Source organism: Macaca nemestrina, chromosome 1 (assembly GCF_043159975.1).
Source record: "Macaca nemestrina isolate mMacNem1 chromosome 1, mMacNem.hap1, whole genome shotgun sequence".
Lineage (NCBI taxonomy): Eukaryota > Metazoa > Chordata > Mammalia > Primates > Cercopithecidae > Macaca > Macaca nemestrina.
Window position 1 is genome coordinate 108,316,862 of NC_092125.1, and position 17,902 is coordinate 108,334,763.

At 45.5% G+C, this 17,902-nt stretch overlaps 1 protein-coding gene and 1 pseudogene across 6 annotated transcripts in view; both read right to left on the minus strand.

The window, feature by feature from the left end:
- LOC105497854 (tuftelin 1) overlaps positions 1-17,902 on the minus strand; it is a 44,630-nt gene that overhangs the window by 18,810 nt on the left and 7,918 nt on the right. For 2 of the 6 annotated variants that reach the window (XM_011769346.2, XM_011769348.2), the window contains exons 2-4: positions 3,296-3,397; positions 1,697-1,783; positions 1,065-1,154 (exon numbers count right to left, since the gene is read on the minus strand). In XM_011769346.2, the coding sequence (XP_011767648.2) occupies positions 1,065-1,154; positions 1,697-1,783; positions 3,296-3,397 (279 nt within the window). Of the gene's footprint in view, positions 1-1,064; positions 1,155-1,696; positions 1,784-3,295; positions 3,398-3,808; positions 3,884-4,114; positions 4,429-17,902 lie in introns of those variants that run through there. The other 4 variants (XM_011769351.3, XM_011769345.3, XM_011769347.3 and 1 more) reach the window with 4 other exon arrangements.
- LOC112429487 (small ribosomal subunit protein eS10-like) lies at positions 7,895-9,887 on the minus strand (annotated as a pseudogene).

The following is a 17,902-nucleotide window of genomic DNA, read 5'->3' on the forward strand; positions in this document are numbered from 1 at the left end:
ATTTCTGACCCAAAGCCTGATTATTCATCATATGACAGCTGGTTTGTGCAAACAAGGGGGCTGGACTTTGGGCCAGTCTCTGTGCACATTAGGTTCTTCTGCCACCTGACAAAGGAGCTCCCACCAGCCAGATGTGAGCTCAGGCACTGAAAGGCCTGCCTTCAGCCAAAGCAAAAATTAGGAAATGTTCCACCACACAAGTGCATGTACAAGACAAAGAACTTTCCTTGCACCAGCTGCTGGGCCGCTGTTCCCCTCAAGGGAACGAAGGCAGGGGCTGCTGCTGGAGCAAGACACCCTGCCCGAACCAAAATGCAAATCAAAGATACAACTCAGAATCTAAAGGATGAGGGCGAAGTCACAAAGAGACAGTTCTGTTCTCCCAAGGGCATTTCTATCCTCGAGTTTTGGAAAAACTGAAAAGCAGGATCCCAGGATTATCCATCCCAGGAAAGACTTATCCAATCTGTTCAGTCTAACAAACATTTACTGATGCCTTCTACATCCCAGACCTGGGGAGAGAGGGAGGGTGAGGATACAGACACGGGATGGGGGTGGGGTGAACTCCTAACCTTGAGGAGCTTCCCATCCCAGGTTAGACATAACTATATAGAAGATTAATAACAGGCTAGGGCACGGACTTCAATTCACACTACAGGTGCCACCCAAACTAAGCAAGATCAGCTTATGAGAAGTGTGGATTTACAGGTGATTGTCTGCTTTATAAAATTCCATTATTACAGGAAGCTTGATCACAGAATCCTTATAGATAAGAGGCTTTGCTAACAACTGATGATATTTAATTTGTGTAAGTTCAATTTCTGTACAGTGTTTCAGGAGCAGGTGTACTTATGCTTAAGCTGACATGTGTAAATGTAAGTGCTCATCGGCTGGAGAGTCCTAACCAGATTGTGAGTGCTCCAGAGAAGCCAGCATCACCTCTATTTTCTCCATTCCTGGCAGAGATGCCAGACTGAGCACACACTGGGTAATTGGTAAATGAGACTGCCTGGCACAACCCCACTTCCTCGGTGGGGACCCAACCATGGACCGTTTCCTATTACCTGTATCTCCTGTCGATGGAGAGAATCTCCTAGGTCCCTGTCAAGCTTGCTACTTATATCCTCCCGGAGCTTCTGTAGGCAGTTCCTGGCCTGGGAGGGGAAGGGAAGAAACTTGAGCTTTAGGGTAGAGAAAGAGAGCACGCCAACTCACCCAACTCTGTGCACCATCCCCGGCCTGGACTATGAGTCAGGCACTGTCCTAACTACTGGCCGTAGGATGGAGAGAGGTACCCTGGTCAAGTGGGGCTACAGCTGACATTCTTGTTGGGGAGACACACACAACACAAAAGACAAATAAGTAAAATGTGTAATATGTTATATGGGCATAAGTGCCCATGAGAAACATGAGCCAGGAAGGGAGTGAAGAAATGCTGTGAAAAGTTGGCTGGTAATTTTCGATAGGTGGCTGGGGACAGTGCTAGGCACATAGTACTTAAGTATCCGTGGATTAATGGATCACGTATGAAGGGTCGAAAGTTATATATCTGACACACGGGAGGGGATGGCGGCATTTCAGAGGCATAGAGGAAAAAGAAGCGGAAAAACCAGAATCCACAAAGGAAGACAGCCAAAAAAAATGTGAGATTTAGAGAAATGACCTAGGCACTGCGTGAGAGGGAAGGGGTGCCCACCTCCTGGATGTACTGGACCTCACTCTTCAGCTGGTTAATATTCTTCTCATGAATCATCTTGTCTCCAGACCTCCCCTTCAAGTACACCTGAAATAAGAACACTATTTAGTTAAGAAACCTCAAATTAAATTAACTATACAAAAATAGGCAGCTTCATATAGTGCTGGTGGGAGGATAAATTGTTACCGCCAATTTACTGGGTGGAATGTGGTGATTCGGATCAGAAGACCTAAAAATATATTTACCTTTTGGTCTATCAATTCTACTTCTGGAAATTTACCCTCATGCAGTAAATTTAGCTAAATGCTCCATAGCTATATTGGCATAAACACTCACATATACACAGTCATGCATCACTTAATCATAGCAACACATTCTGAGGGATGCATCATTAGGCGATTTCATCCTTGTACAAACATCACAGAGTGTACACACACAAACCTAGACGGCATGGCCTCCTACACCCCTAGGTTGTACGGTGTACCCGATTGCTCCCAGGCTACAGACAAACCTGCACAGCATGTTAGTGTACTGAATACTGTAGGTGATTATCACACAATGGTAATGTATCAAACCTAGAAAAAATACAGTGAAAATGGAGTATAATAATCTTATGGGACCACTGTTGTCTACGCAGTCCATCACAGACCGAAATGTTGTTATGTAGCACATAACTGTACTGTAACTGAGTCAATCATATGGTATGGGATTTATATCTCGAAAAGCTGTCTTATTAAAAAAAAGAGAGAGAGAAATAACAAAAATCATTTTATTTTTAAAAAAATAAGTTCCAGCTGGGCGCGGTGGCTCAAGCCTGTAATCCTAGCACTTTGGGAGGCCGAGACGGGTGGATCACGAGGTCAGGAGATCGAGACTATCCTGGCTAACCCGGTGAAACCCCGTCTCTACTAAAAATACAAAAAACTAGCCGGGCGAGGTGGCGGGCGTCTGTAGTCCCAGCTACTTGGGAGGCTGAGGCAGGAGAATGGCGTAAACCCAGGAGGCGGAGCTTGCAGTGAGCTGAGATCCGGCCACTGCACTCCAGCCCGGGCAACATAGCAAGACTCCGTCTCAAAAAAAAAAAAAAAAAAAGTTCCATCAGCCAGGTGGGGTGGTGCACACCTATAATACCAGCATTTTGGGAGGCTGAGGCAGGACGATTGCTTGAGCCCAGGAGTTGGAGACCAGCTCAGGCAACAAGGTGAGATTGTCTCTACAAAACTAAAAACATATAAATAAATAAATAAGTTCCATCAGGATGAACCCATTATAGGAAAATAATAAGTTCCATAAACACACCTCCTACCTGTCTCCACAACCTCCAGCAGCAAAACATGGTCAGTGGATAGGCCCCTAGTAAGGTCATCCAGTACGGCCCCTTTTCTGGGGCCAGGCCGCACCAAAGTTGCTAACAGGCAGACTGTAGTCTCCTGGTATTAATTAAGATGTTTCTAGGAGATTGCCAGGAACTAGCAGCTCAGGTCTGGTTCCTTCCATCAAACCACAAGCTCCCTTTGGCAACAACATCAACTGCTCCCTCTCACATACGTGCAGGGAGGAAGAGGACAGGGAGAAAAGTTGGAGGTGAACTAAGCTTACCTTAATGATCTCCTCATGTCCATCATGGGACTCCACCAGTTCTGAAGCCAGAGAATGACCAGTGGAGTGGCCGGACACCATGGCATAGGTCTTCCTTCCCGCCTGGCCGAAGAGAGACAAGACAGAGAGAGAGATGGCTCAGAAATCACATGGCAAGCCCAGAACTCCTGCCCCTCAACTAATGCAGAAGACCTGTTTCTCAAAAGACTTGAAGGGTTAGTCTGACTTTCCTCTCCAAAAACTCATTTCAGAACCTCTAACACAAGCCACACAGCAGCAAGAACACCGGCCAGGGAAAATTGGCAGAAATAGCAGCTTAGTTTTAATTTTAGTGGGGGACTCCTCCTGCCCCAAAGCAGTGCACAAGGCTGAGGCAAGCTGGATGTTGCTGAAAGGAGGGGCTCCCACGCTCGCGTCACCAGAGTCAGCTCCAGGCAGTACTAGGGTAAGAGGCCAGCAGCAAGGAAGCGCTGGTGTGGGGAGGGGGCCTTGCCCACCAGAATTCCGCAGTACCTTCTGGGCTATGTGTTCAAGTTCATCTCCTGTCAGTTCACCCTGGAGAGTCAGCCTGAGAATGTCCACGCTGCCCTAATAATGACAATGACAGCAACAATAACCCCTCACCTTTACAGTCTACAGGTACAAAGTGCTACCAGTACAGCGTGCTTCTGCCAGCCCTGTGGAGCGGGCCTTGTCATCACCACTTCACAGACTAGGAAAACAAGTCCAGGGAGGCAGCGTTACCTTGCCCAAAATCAGGTGTTTGGGGCGGTGACTCTGGGACCATCTGACAGTCCTTTCTTTCACAACAAGGACTACATGGCACACTGCTCTGTACGGCCCCAGCAGGGCTACCCTGGTTCTTGGACAACAGGGAACACATTGCATGCACTCTTCTTTCTCTGGTTGTGGAGAGGTCATTCCTGGACTGCTCATCCTCAATCCAGAATTTCTGCTCCTGACAACCAGCCAGCAAGTTATTGATGCACTTTATAAGACTAGCATATTCTTCCTGAACTAAACTATAAGAAAATACCTGAATTCAAACTCCCATTTCTATGAGCCACACGGAAATTATCCAAGTGAAAGCAGGCAAGATAACAGGTATTCATCTAGAGATCAGCCTAATTTCAAAGAATAAAGCAGGTTTTCATTCATAAGTCAAATAAGTGTGTGTGTGTGTGTGTGTGTGTGTGTGTGTGTGTGTGTATGTGTGACTGCAGCCTCGACCTCCCAGGCTTAAGTGATCCACCCTCCCAAGTAGCTGGGACTATAGGTGCACCAATATGCCCATCTAATTTTTGTATTTTTTGTAGAGATGAGGTTTTGCCATGTTGCCCAGGCTTCAAAGAAGGTTTTTTAAAAAAAAGGCTGGGCAAGGTGGCTCATGCCTATAATCCCAGCACTTTGGGAGGCCAAGGCAGGTGGATCACGAGGTCAGGAGATTGAGACCATCCTGGCTAACACAGAGAAATCCCGTCTCTTCTAAAAAATACAAAAACAAAATTAGCCGGGCTTGGTGGCAGGCGCCTGTAGTCCCAGCTACTCAGGAGGCTGAGGCAGGAGAGTGCGTGAACCCGGGAGGCAGAGCTTGCAGTGAGCTGAGATGGCACCACTGCACTCCAGCCTGGGCGACACAGTAAGACTCCGTCTCAAAAACAAAACAAAACAAAAACAAACAAACAAACAAACACAACACTTTGTGGGGAAAATTAAAAACCTGAAAGGAAAAAAAGTGGTAGGAGGGAAAACTAGGGGCCTATAGATTGGGAAGATGATAACGTTGAGAGAAAACTAACAAGGCAGAGTAGATCACCTGTACTATGCATGGAGGTGAATGAGGGGCTTAGCCACTATGGATCTCTGGTTCACACCGGAAAAATAAGGAGTTGGACCAAGTATATCTCAGGCTCCTTCTGGATTCCATTCTGTGACAGCATGAGGATGGAGTATATGCCTCTCCCAGACAATGAAGAGAAATAGGTGCTGGGCTACCCAAGAATGAAAGTGATCTTAAGGTCATTTGGTCATCAAAACATCTTACCGGTAACAGACAGGTTTTAAGGAACCCTCTTAACCTTCCAAATGTCTGGAGAAGATAACCTTCCAACTTGGCAGAGAAGAAATCAGTCTTTGGTGAGATACTTAACTCTTGGTGTTTTTATCTGTAAAATGGGTATATTACCATCCAACTGAGGGTTGTTTGTTTGTTTGTTTGTTTGAGATGGAGTCTTGCTCTTGTCTCCCAGGCTGGAGTGCAGTGACACGATCTCAGCTCACTGCAGCCTCCGCCTCCTGGGCTCAAGCAATTCTCCTGCCTCAGCCTCCCAAGTAGCTGGGATTACAGGCACACAATACCACACCTGGCTAATTTTTGTATTTTTAGTAGACACGGGGTTTCACCACGTTGGCCAGGCTGGTCTTGACCTCCTGACTTTGTGATCCTCCTGCCTCGGCCTCCCAAAGTGCTGGGATTACAGGCATGAGCCACTACTGTGCCCGGCCCCCAGCTGAGGGTTTTTTTGTTGAATATTACTTGAAAATGTTGCCAGGTGTGGTGGCTCATGCCTATAATCCCAGCATTTTGGGAGGCTGAGGTGGAAGGATCACCTGAGGTCAGGAGTTCGAGACCAGCCTGGCCAACATGATGAAACCCCATCTCTACTAAAAATACAAAAAAAATTAGCCAGGCATGGTGGTGGGCGCCTGTAATCCCAGCTGCTCAGGAGGCTGAGGCAGGAGAATCGCTTGAACCAGGGAGGGGGAGGCTACAGTGAACTGATATCACACTACTGCACTCCAGCCTGGACAACAGAGCAAGATGCCATCTCAAAAAAAATAATAAAGAAAGAAAGAAAATGAGAAAATGTATGGAGGTTACTCTCTGCCAAACAGGAGGGTAGCACTGAAACATCAGCATCCTCCCACTTCTTGAAGTGAATCCAAAAGTAGGAAAGACAGAAGACACTGTCACAATGGCCCTTAAACCTTCCCAACCCTAACAAAGTAGCTGGTTTTATGAAAACACTTAATTCCTATGAGATAAAAGCCACATCCTTAGAGTGGCATACAAGGCCCTCCACAGTGTGGGTAAACTCACACCTCTTGCTACCATCTCTCAGTGCCCTATCCAATACATTCGATGGTTTCTAACTTCAGTGTCTTTGCTCCCATCATTTCCTGTGCCTTAAATATCCATTCTTCCCATTTTCACCTAGGGCATCTGCAAGTTCCTCAAGTTCATGTTCAAATGCCTCATCTTCCAAGATGCTACCCTGCATCCTGTGGGAAACACGTCTTCCCCTCCTGGAGCTCCCACAGCGTCACAAGGCCTCCCATGGCATCTGCCTCTCAGTTATTTGTGTTCTGTGAAGAATTACCCCTTCTGTTAACTCCTCCAGAGCTGTTGTATGCCACAGCGCTTCGCAAAGGTATTTTCTGAATGCACAGAGAATGCTCTACGACATCTAGGTCAAGAAAATATTACAAAAGAAAGAAGAGGAAATGATTTCAAAATAGCCAGAATGGCTGACAATTCTTTCTTCCCAGGATACACCCGCACTTTTATTAAAACGCTCTTTCAGCCGGGTGCGATGGTTCACGCCAGTAAACCTAGCACTTTGGGAGGCCAAGGTGGGTGGATCACCTGAGGTCAGGAGTTTGAGACTAGCCTGGCCAACATGGTGAAACCCCATCTCTATTAAAAATATAAAACTCAGCCGGGTGTGGTGGCAGGCACCTGTAATCCCAGCTACTAGGGAGGCTGATGCAGGAGAATCACTTGAACCTGGGAGGTGGAGGTTCCAGGGAGCCAAGATCACACCACTGCACTCCAGCCTGGGCAACAGAGCGAGACTCCATCTCAAAGAGGGGGGAAAAAAAAAAAAAAAAAAAGAACACTATCTCCCCATACCTGGAGGCAGGCTGGGAAAAGGCAGGGCATCCTTCAGTCAGAACAAAGGGGTTATTAGCTAACAAAGGTCCAGTCTGGTCTGTTTCGTAAACCCAGGCAATTCCAATTGGAAGAGCATAGACAACTAGGCTGGGTTGGGGCACTGAGAGATGATTCCGTCCAGCCATCAGAATTCCAGGTAGAGAGAAGAAAGAGGGTGAGTTAAAAATGTTCTCAAAGAAATAATGACCAAAACCTTTCAAAATTTGGCAAAACACACAAACCTGTAGATTCAAGTAGCCAAGCAAACTTCAAACACAGCAAACATGAAATTCATGCCATGACAGATCATAATTAAATTTCTGATAACTAAAGACAAAGAAAAAATCTTGAAACCGGCCGGGCGCGGTGGCTCAAGCCTGTAATCCCAGCACTTTGGGAGGCCGAGACGGGAGGATCACGAGGTCAGGAGATCGAGACCATCCTGGCTAACACAATGAAACCCCGTCTCCACTAAAAATACAAAAAAATTAGCCGGGCGTGGTGGCAGCGCCTGTAGTCCCAGCTACTCGGGAGGCTGAGGCAGGAGAATGGCGGGAACCCGGGAGGCGGAGCTTGCAGTGAGCCGAGATCGCGCCACTGCACTCCAGCCTGGGCGACGGAGCGAGACTCCGCCTCAAAAAAAAAAAAAAAAAAAAAAAAAAAAAAAAAAAAAAATCTTGAAACCAGAGAAAAATACCCTTTGAGGGGAAAACAATGTGAATAATGGCAGATTTCTCATCGGAAATGTCAGAGGGTAGAAGGAAGTGGCATACTATTTTTCAAATGCTGAAAGAAAAGAACTTTCAATTCAGAATCCTATAACAAAGACAAATATCCTTCAGCAATGAAGGGGAAATCAAGACATTCTCAGATGAAGGAAAACTAGGAGAATTTCCCACCAGCAGACCTACACTAAAAGAATGGCTGAAAAAGTTCTCTAAACAGAAAGAAAATGATTTAAAAAAAAAAAACGGAAACTTGAAATATTGAGAAGAAAGAAACATGAGTAGAAAAAAGATGGGTAAATACAACAAGATTTCCTTCCCCTCTCAGGTTTTCTTTTTCTTTTCTTTTCTTTTTTTTTTTAATTTTTTTTGGCTATAAGTTTATTCAATGCAAAATAATCCTCTCCAATTTTACTGAGGTGGCTGACCACGTCCACAACCAAATCCACCTTTAAACTGGAATTCCGTTGCTGACCCAGCCCCAGCCTCAGCCTTCTTGTCGGCACCAGGGGGCACAGCACTCCGCCTGTAGGTATCTCCGTGGGCTTCCCTTCTTGTGAGTTTTGCAGGTCGCTCACCCTCCAGACCTTTAGGCTGAGGACTTCCAGTCTCTGGTGGCTGCAGCGTAGGGTGGCAGGCACAATCTCCGGGGCAGATGAAGGTAATCACAGAGATACTGGACGCCCTCATCGGTAAGGTACCAGTAGAAATGTCTCCAGGTAAACTGTTCCTTCACGTAGCCTCGGGACTTGGGAGACTGCATGGCCTTCAGGACATGAAGGTTGGGCACATCCTTGTCTGCCAGCTCCAGGTGCTTAGGCATGTGGACATCCTTCTTGGCCACCATGACTCCCTCCTTAAAAAGGAGTTCATAAATGGCAATCCAATTCTTCTTAGGCATCAACATCTTGGTGGCTGTAGGGGCTGGGGCCGGGGCTGGAAAGCCCCTCTTAGGTTTTCTAAGTTACATTTGATGATTAAAGCAAAAAGTATAACAATGTCTGATGTGGTTCTAAATGTATGCAGAGAAAATATTTAAATATGATAATATTATACTATTAAATATCTAGTATCATAAATGGGAGACGGTAAAGGGATATAAAGGAAGGAAAGGTTTCTCTTCTTCACTCAAACTAGTAAAATGCCAACACCAGTAGACTGTGATAACCTATATACACATAATGTATAATACCTAGAGCAACCACTAAAAAGTCTATACAAACATATAACACTCAAAAACATTACAAATGAATAAAAATGGAATCTTAAAAAGTGCTCAATTAATCCACAGGAAGGCAGGAAAAAGAAAACAGATAAATGAAAAACAGAACCAGGCATCATAGCTCACATCTGTAATTTCAGCACTTTGTTTTGTTTTTGAGACGAATTATCTTTCTGTCGCCCAGGCTGGAGTGCAGTGACGCAATCTCGGCTCACTGCAACCTCTGCCTCCCGGGTTCAAGCAATTCTCCTATCTCAGCCTCCCCAGTAACTGGGATTACAAGCTCCCATCACAACACCTGGCTAATTTCCATACGTTAGTATAGAGGGGGTTTCACCATGTTGGTCAGGCTGGTCTCGAACTCCTGACCTCAAGTAATCCACCTTCCTTGGCCTCCCAAAGTGCTGGGATTACAGGCGTGAATCACTGTGCCCAGCCAGTAATCTCAGCATTTTGGGAGGCCAAGGTGGGAGGATTGCTTGAGGCCAGGAGCTTGAGACTAGACTGGGCAAGAAAGTTGCCCCCTCTCTTCAAAAAAGCATGTTTTTTTTTCTTATCTAGGCATGGTGTTGTGTGCCTGTTGTCCCAGAAACGCAGGAGGCTGAGGTGGGAGGATTACTTGAGCTGGCAAGGTTGAGGCTGTAGTAAGCTGTGATCACACCACAGCACTCCAGCCTGGGCTACAGAGTAGGACCATGAGGAGAGGAGTGGGGGGGGGGGAAGGGAGGAGACGGGGAGGGAGAGGGGAAAGGAAGGGGAAAAGGGAAAGGGAAAGGGAAGGGAAGGGGAAAGGTAAAAGGAAAGGGAAAAAGCAGCTTTATTTGTAACAGCCAAAAACTAGAAACGACCCAGATGCCTTCAGTAGAGGAATGGTTAAACAAACTGTGGTACATCCGTTATTGTGGAATAGCACTCAGCAACAAAACGGATCAAACTACTGATACATGCAACAACACTCTGCAGCGATTTTGTTGAGTGAAAAAAGCCAATCACAAAAGTTTACATGCTGTATAATTTCACTTGTGTAACATTTTTTAAATAACAAAGTTATAGAAATGGGAAAAAGATTGGTGGTTACTAGGAGTTAAGAAGAAAGTAGGGGCAGGAGGGAAGTGGGTGTGGCTCTCAAAGCGCAACATGAGGGGTCCTTATGGTGATGGAAATGTTCCATAGCTTGACTGTATCAATGCCAATATCCTGGTTGTGATAGAGTACCATAGTTTTGCAAGATTTTACCACTGGAAAAAATGGAATAAAGGATACACGGGAATTCTATTATTTCTTATAACTGCGTGTGAATCTACAATTATCTTTTTTTTTTTTTTTTTTTTTTTGAGACGGAGTCTCACCCTGTAACCCAGACTAGAGTGCAATGGCACCATCTCGGCTCACTGCAACCTCTGCCTCCCAGGTTCAAACGATTCTCCTGCCTCAGCTTCCCGAGTAGCTGGGATTACAGGCACCTGCCACCACACCCAGCTAATTTTTGTATTTTCAGTAGAGACAGGGTTTCACTATGTTGGCCAGGCTGGTCTCAAACTCCCAACCTCATGATCTGCCTGCCTCGGCCTCCCAAAGTGCTGGGATTACAGGTGTGAGCCACCATGCCCGACCTATAATTATATTTTTCTTAAAAAAAAAAAAAAAGGAATTCATATTCCTTCAAGTACTTTCAGGGACAAAAAGAATATAATGAAGAAAATAAGCATTTATAATCCTGCCACCCAGAAACAGCCACTATTAAAATGTTAGTGTATGCCTTATAATTTTTTTTTCTTTTTTGAGAGGGAGTCTCATTCTGTTACCCAGGCTGGAATGCAATGGCACGATCTTGGCTCACCACACCCTCTGACTCCCCAGTTCAAGTGATCCTCCTACCTCAGCCTCCTGAGTAGCTGGGATTACAGGCATGCACCACCGTATCTGGCTAAGTTTTTGTATTTTTGATAGAGACGAGACACAGTTTCGCCATGTTGGCCAGGCTGGTCTGGAACTCCTGACCTCATGTGATCCACCCACCTTGGCCTCCCAAAGTGCTGGGATTACAGGTGTGAGCCACCATGCCCGGCCTTAATATTTAGAACTTTTATTCATCAAAATACACTGCTGAGAGGGCTCGTGTGGTGGTTCACACCTGTAATCCCAGCACTTTGGGAGGCCGAGGTGGGTGGATCACCTGAGGTCAGGAGTTTGAGACCAGCCTGGCCAACATGCTGAAATCCCATCTTTACCAAAAATACAAAAATTACCCTGGAGTGGTGGCACACGCCTGTAGTCCCAGCTACTCAGGAGGCTGAGGTAGGAGGATCGCTTGAACTCTGGAGGCAGAGGTTGCAATGAGCCAAGATCGTGTTACTGCACTCCAGTCTGGACAACAGAGTGAGACTCTGTCTCAAAAAAAAAAAGGGGGGGAGGCCACGCACAGTGGTTCACAGTCCCAACACTTTGGGAGGCCAAGGTGGGTGGATCACGAGGTCAGGAGTTCGAGACCAGCCTGGCCAACATGGTGAAACCCTGTCTCTACTAAAAATACAAAAATTAGCCGGGCGTGGTGGCACGTGTCTGTAGTCCCAGCTACTCAGGAGGCTGAGACAGGAGAATCGCTTGAACCCGGGAAGTGGAGGTTGCAGTGAGCCAAGACTGTACGACTGCACTTCAACCTGGACAACAGAGGAAGACTCTGTCTCAATAATAATAATAATAATAATAATAATAATAAGAGTGCATGGCAACCCACAGAGCAGAAGAAATTCACTATATGTATAACTGACAAAAGATGTCCAGAATATATAAAGAATTCTACTAAACAAAATGACTAACATGGGATCCTGGACTGAACCCTGGAACAGAAAAAAGATACTAGTGGGAAAAGTAGTGAAACCCAAATAGTCTACAATTTTGTGAACGGCATTGTACCAACATTAATTTCTTCATATGACAAACGTGCCATGGTGACCGAAGATGTTCACATTGTGGGAAAACTGGATGAAGGGTATACAAGAGTTCTCTGTACTATCTTTGCAACTTTTCTGTAAATTTAAAAGTATTTCAAAATAAAATGTTTACTTAAAGAAAAAAAGAGAGACAGACAGCCAGACATGCAGACCAATAGAAAAACAGGCACAAGACGCCAACAGATATATCATCATGAGGATACCTAAACAGTCAACAAACATATGACAAGGGGTTCAACTTAATCAGGCATTATCAAAGAACTGGAAACTAAAACCACAAAACAATGCCACAACATACCTATCAGAATGACTAACACGAAATGGATAAAAAAAAAAATACCAAGTGTTCAGCAGATGTGGAACAACCGACACTGAGACACTGATGCTGGGACTGCACAGTATCACAATCGCTGGAAAATTCAGAAGCATCAACCAAAGATGAACACAAAAGTACTCTAAGGCACAGCAATTCCACCACTAGTTACTCTACCCAACAGAAACACAAATGTAGGATCTCAGAATATGATACCCCAAAATGAAGGCCTTGGAAGAAAAAAGTTTTCTCTCACTTTCTCCTGACCTCTTTTCTGGCCTTTCATTCCTCCCCTCGCCGTCCCAAGGCTAGCCATAGAAACTAGAATCTCTCTTCTCAAGGCAGGTCATAGAAACCAGAACCCCTTTTCCCCAAAGCCAACCATAAAACCTAAAATTATTACTCTGACTTTCCACCTCTCTTTCTGTTAAAAACTAGCTATAAATAAATTATCTGGCTGGGCATGGTGGCTCATGCCTGTAATCCCAGCACTTTGGGAGGCATGGGCGGATCATGAGGTCAGGAGTTCGAGACCAGACTGGCCAACATGGTGAAACCTCGTCTCTACTAAAAATGAAAAAATTAGCCAGGCATGGTAGCAGGTGCCTGTAGTCCCAGCTACTTGGGAGGCTGAGGCAGGAGAATCGCTTGAACCTGGGAGGTGGAGGTTGCAGTGAGCCAAGATCGTGCCATTGCACTCCAGCCTGGGTGACAAAAGTAAGATTCCATCTAAAATTTAAAAAAACCAAAAAAATTCTCTGACCCACCTTGCTTGATTTTAAGTCACAAGACCCCCATTCCAGAGAGGGTCCTGCCTCATACCCAGAAGGAATGCTTAGAGAGGCCAAGAAGAATCTAGACAGACAGGCCTTGCTGGGTTTCCCACTTAGTCTCTTAGCATTAGATCATACCCTTTTTGTCCAATCATATTTCTACACAGCTGTCTATACTATTTGAAATCTAAGAATGGCCTGCTTCTGATTCAGTAAGGCTAGCTTCTAAAAATAATAAAAATTGAAAATTAAAAAAGAATGGACGGTTTCCTCTGCACATTTGGGTCTTCATTCTAAAGGTTCCCATGTCACCTAAAAATATGATCAAATAAATGTGTATGCCTTTTTTCCTTTTTTTTTTGAGACAGAGCCTCTCTTGCTCTGTCGGCCAGGCTGGAGTGCAGTGGCACGATCTCAGCTCACTGCAACCTCCACCTCCCAGGCTCAAACAATTCTCCTGCCTCAGCCTCCCAAGCAGCTGGGATTACAGGTGTGTGCCACCACGCCCAGCTAATTTTTATATTTTTAGTAGAGACGGGGTTTCACCATGTTGGCCGGGCTGCTCTTGAACTCCTGACCTCAGGTAATCCACCCGCCTCAGCTTCCCAAAGTGCTGGGATTACAGGTGTGAGCCACTACGCCCAGCCCTTTTTTCCTATTAATCTATCTTTTGTCAGTGATTTTCAGCAAAACTTCCAAGGGTGAAGAGGAGGCTTTCCCTTTGCCCTGGCACATACATATGTTTCCCATAAAAACATGTATACTAGAAAATTCACAGTAGCATTTTTCATAATAGCCTCAAACTAGAAATTACCCACATGTTCACCAAGAGTAGAATAAGTTGCAATATATTCATACAATGGAACTTCGTACAACAATGAAAAAGAATGAAGCACTGTACATGCAACATCAGTAAATCTCACAAAGACGTTAAGCAAAAGAATCCAGATGCAAAAGTACACTATATGATTCCACTTATATAAAAAGCACAAAAATAAGCAAAACTAATGTAATATGCACTTTGGAAGTCAGGACAGTGGTTACCCTTGAGGGTGAAGGTAGGTGGTAATTAGAAGGGGACAGGAGGGGGCTTCTGTAGTGCCCGTAATGATTTGTTTCTTGATCTGGGTGCTGCTTACAGGAATGTGTCTAGTTTGTGAAAATTACTTGACTGTACATTTGTGATGTATGTATGTTTCTGTATATATGTTATTATTAAATGTTTTTAAAAACAAAAAATCAAAAACTCCTTATTATGGTATTAGAGTCCCCTTACGATCAGGACTATCACAGTCTATACCACATAAAATATTTTGACTCCCTCCAGTACCCCAATGTACCCTGCACTCTAACTGTCCCCAACTTTTTCCTGATCCAATCGTAGAAGGCATCCAAATCCAAGTCTGTTTCTGCTAACGGGTCTTCCAGTGCAATACGTGCTCCCACCTCCCCAGAGGTGCACATGTTGCTTTCTCCGACCAGGGTATCCTCTCCTCCCTTGCCTCCTTGGAGAATTCCTGCTCAGCCTTCAAGGCATCTCCTCTTTGAGGGTCCTATCCCAGCACTTCTCTCTCAGTCAGAGCACCTACTGCAACCTACATATCCCGCACTTTAACAAGGAGCCCATTCTTTTGTAACTATTTATTCATCTCCCCTAATAAAATCAAGCTCCTTGAAGACATGGATAGCTTATTTAGCACAACGCCTGGTCTAGAATAGGTTCTCAAAAAAATATGTGTTGCATGAGTTCCAGGTGATATGTTCAGGGATTTTCCCAATTCCCTTTGAGAAACTCCAGCTCTTCAGTTTAGAGAAGCAGTATGGAAAACTGAAAAAAGCAGAAACACAAAAGTAGCAGAGGAAGGTCAAGGAAAAATTGAGCAAAACTAAGAAGGCAACTCTAAAAAAAAATACAAGTGGCTAATGGAATGGTAAAGATGCTCAACCTCACCAGTATAAGGAAAATGCAAATTAAAATGCTAATGAGCTATTTTGGGAGGATTTCATTACATTTATAGAAATATAAAGATAAGACATGTAGAAGTATGTTCACAGCAGCATTGCATGCAATGACAAAATACCAGAAACCACCCAGATGGCCCACGGACAAGAAAACGAATTTTGAAACTATATATCCTCATTATTTTTGAGACAGGGTCTCACTGTGTCACCCAGGCTGGAGTGCAGTGACATGATCATGCCTCACTGTAGCCTTGACCTCCCAGGCTCAATTGATCCTCTCACCTCAGCTTCCTAAGTAGCTGGACTACAGGCGTGCACCACCATGCCTGGCTAATTAGAAAATGAATGAATAAACCCTGACATATTAGTACAATGAACCACTATTCAGCTGTGAAAACAAATGAACTATGCAACATGCATTGACATGAATAAATCTCAAAATAAATGTTAAATAAAAAAGCAAGCTGGGGCCGGGTGCGGTGGCTCACGCCTGTAATCCCAGCACTTTGGAAGGCCAACGCGGGCAGATCACTTGAGGTCTGGAGTTTGAGACCAACCTGGTCAACATGGTGAAAACCTGTCTCCACTGAAAATATAAAAATTAGCTGGGCCTGGTGGTGCATGCTTGTAACCCCAGCTACTCAGGAAGCCGAGGCGGGAGAATCGCTTGAACCCAAGGGTTGGAAGCAGTGAGCAAAGATTACACCATTGCACTCCAGCCTGGGCGACAGAGTGAGACTCCATCTCAAAAAAAAAAAAAAAAAAAAAAAAAAAGCTATTTGGGCCAGGCAGTGGCTCACGCCTATAATCCCAGCACTTCGGGAGGCCAAGGCAGGTGGATCACCTGAAGTAAGGAGTTCAAGGCCAGCCTGGCCAACATGGTGAAACCCCGTCTCTACTAAAAATATAAAACACTGGTCAGGTGTGGTGGTGGGAGCCTGTAATCCCAGTTGCCTGGGAGGCTGAGGCCAGAGAATCGCTTGAGCCTGGGAGGCGCAGGCCCCAGGGAGATAAGGAGAGAGGTGCAGTGAGCCCTGTGACACTTATGTAATAAAACATATAAAGAGAAGGAAAGAAAAAGTACTAAACTTGGCTAGGCATGTTGGCTCAAGCCTGTAATCCCAGCACTTTGGGAGGCCCACGCAGGCAGATCGCCTGAGTCCAGGAGTTTGAGACCAGCCTGGGCAACATAAGGAGACCCTGTCTCTACAAAAAGTACAAAAATTAGCCTGGTGTGGTGGTGCACACCTGTACTCCCAGCTACTAGGGAAGCTGAGGTAAGAGGATCAAGTGAGCCTGTAAGGTCAAGGCAGCAGAGAGCCAAGACCATGCCACTGCACTCCAACCCAGGTGACACAGCGAGACTCTGTCTCAAAACAAAGTACTAAACTTGAAGTCAGAGGCAGGATGATGACCATTAATCCTTGAGCAAATGACTCAATCTCTCTGGGTCTCAGTTTTCTGTCTGTAAAATGAGGGTGATAATACCACCACCGACATTTTAGAAAGGTTAGGTAGATATGACAGAATGATGTAAAAGTGATTTGCAAACCACAAATCTCTTCACAAGGATGAAGCAGCATTACTTTCCCAAGTAGCTCTGTAAAGTCTGCAAAGGAAAAGCGTGGATGAAGTAAATTGTCTAATGGAGCTGATGAAAAACCCAGTGCTCTCTCTCTCTGGCACCTCATCCTCCACAACCGGAGAATGCATCTTAGTCAACAAGGCCACAGACCTCGGCCTGCACCCCCAACCTAGAGTCAAGGAGCAAATCCTGGGGCTCCTCTCTGCTTGGTGCACTTCATTGTTTTCTGGAGCAGGCTCACATTTCCTCAGGATTGTGAGCAGGCTCCAGGGAGTTTTAGGAACACCCCAAAAATATCTGGCAGGGGGGTCTCCACTGGGGACTCTGAAAGGCAAGATGAGAAGTGAGGCCTTCTTCTCTAGGGAAAAAGGAGCAGTGCTAATCATAAGGTAAGCAGCCTCTAACCTCATAAACATCTCTGGGAGAAGCCCAGCTACCTTCAAATTATAGGCAGCCTCACCACTCTGTTCAAACAAATCTCCGGCTGTGACTCACCCCTCAAAGCAGGGAGGGGGTAAACACATAGCTGAGGGGTTAGAGATCAAGACGCCATAGCAGAGATAAGGAGATAAACAGGGAGGCCCCAGAGAGATAAGGAGAGAGGCGCAGAGTTCTCACACCACAGGCTCATGTGAATAGGGAAAAGCCTGCATTGCCCCAGCTCTCACTCCCCAGGTTTTACAGGGGTCACTAGGACTGGGTAGGAGTCAAGTATTCTTTCTAAGAGGAAGCAAAGGAAGTAGATTGTCCCCGAGCTGGAAACCAGCAACCTTGATTCATCTTCACCCTGTATCCCATTCTTTCCTCACTTTGTCCCTCAATCCCATCCACTTTCCCACCCCAAGTGTACATGGCCTTTCAAGTTGCTGGAGGAGCAGTCACCTCGGTTTCCCCATGTTGAAAAATGGGAGGCCAGGCGCGGTGGCTCACGCCTGTAATCCCAGCACTTAGGGAGGCAGGCGGATCACGAGGTTAAGAGATTGAGACCATCCTGGCCAACAGGATAAAATCCCGTCTCTACTAAAAATACAAAAATTAGCTGGGCATGGTGGCACATGCCTGTAGCTCCAGCTACTCGGGAGGCTGAGGCAGAAGAATCGCTTGAACCTGGGAGGTGGAAGTTGCAGTGAGCTGAGATC